General features: G+C 23.8%; 1 protein-coding gene across 4 annotated transcripts in view; it reads left to right on the top strand.

Moving 5' to 3' along the window:
* The first annotated feature begins 267 nt into the window (after positions 1-267).
* zgc:109986 (uncharacterized protein LOC553566 homolog) overlaps positions 268-1,444 on the top strand; it is a 7,063-nt gene continuing 5,886 nt past the window's right edge. For all 4 annotated transcript variants that reach the window (XM_054614528.1, XM_054614529.1, XM_054614530.1 and 1 more), the window contains exon 1: positions 268-514. In XM_054614528.1, coding sequence (XP_054470503.1) covers positions 418-514 — 97 coding nt within the window. In that variant the 5' untranslated portion in view covers positions 268-417. The remainder of the gene's footprint in view (positions 515-1,444) is intronic.

A 1,444-nucleotide genomic window follows, 5' to 3' on the forward strand; every position in this document is an offset into this window, starting at 1 on the left:
ATGTAATGTAATGTAATGTAATGTACTGTACTGTAATGTACTGTAATGTAATGTACTGTAATGTATGTAATGTACTGTAATGTAATGTACTGTACTGTACTGTACTGTACTGTAATGTAATGGTGTAGCGACAGGAGGATGATGACGTCATCATGGATCTCTGACGACATGGAGAGGTGACGGACCGGACACCGTCATCTGTGGATCACACTCTCAATAAAGTTATTCAAAATAACTCAAACACAACTGCTTCCGGGGTCAGCTGTCTGGAGGCCTGCTGACCGGCATACGCGCGGTCACGTCACATTTCACCAGTGACGTCATGTGACAGGTGAGATCACGTGTCACGGTTGTTGTTTCCGGTTCCTCCTTCAGACGCAGACACGTGTTCAGTCTGAAACAAGCATCGAGCTCGAGATGAACTTCACTGAAGCGAAGCGGGAAATAAAACAGCTGCTGATCAGAGTGAAGCCGCATGACGTCAGCAGCCTGCTCACCTGGCTCCAAGGCTCAGGTACACTCACCTGTCCAGCTACTATGTTATTATCACTATTACTATCACTATTATTATCACTATTATTATCGTTATTATCACTATTATTATTATTATCGTTATTATCATTATTATTATTATCGTTATTATCATTATTATTATCGTTATTATCATTATTATCATTATTATTATCATTATCGTTATTATTATTATCACTATTATTATCACTATTATTATCACTATTATTATTATCGTTATTATTATCGTTATTATTATTATCATTATTATTATCGTTATTATTATTATTATCATCATATTATTATTATCATTATTATTATTATTAACATTATTATTATTAACATTATTATTATCATTATTATTTATTATCATTATCGTTATTATTATTATCACTATTATTATCACTATTATTATTATTATCACTATCATTATTATTATCATATTATTATTATCATTATTATTATTATTATCATTATTATTATTATTATTATTATTATTATCATTATTATTATTATCATTATTATCATTATTATTATTATCGTTATTATTATTATCATTATTATTATTATTATCATTATTATTATTATTTATTATTATTATCATTATCATTATTATTATCATTATTATTATTATTATCGTTATTATTATTATTATCGTTATTATTATTATTATTATTATCATATTATTATTATCGTTATCGTTATTATTATTATTTATTATTATTATTATTATTATTATTATTATTATCATTATTATTATTATTATCGTTATTATTATTATTATTATTATTATCATTATTTATTATCATTATTATTATTATTATCATTATTATTATTATTATTATCATTATTATCATTATTATCATTATTATTATCATTATTATTATTATCGTTATTATTATTATTATTATCATTATTATCATTATTATTATTA

The sequence above is a fragment of the Anoplopoma fimbria genome, chromosome 15 (assembly GCF_027596085.1).
Source record: "Anoplopoma fimbria isolate UVic2021 breed Golden Eagle Sablefish chromosome 15, Afim_UVic_2022, whole genome shotgun sequence".
NCBI lineage: Eukaryota > Metazoa > Chordata > Actinopteri > Perciformes > Anoplopomatidae > Anoplopoma > Anoplopoma fimbria.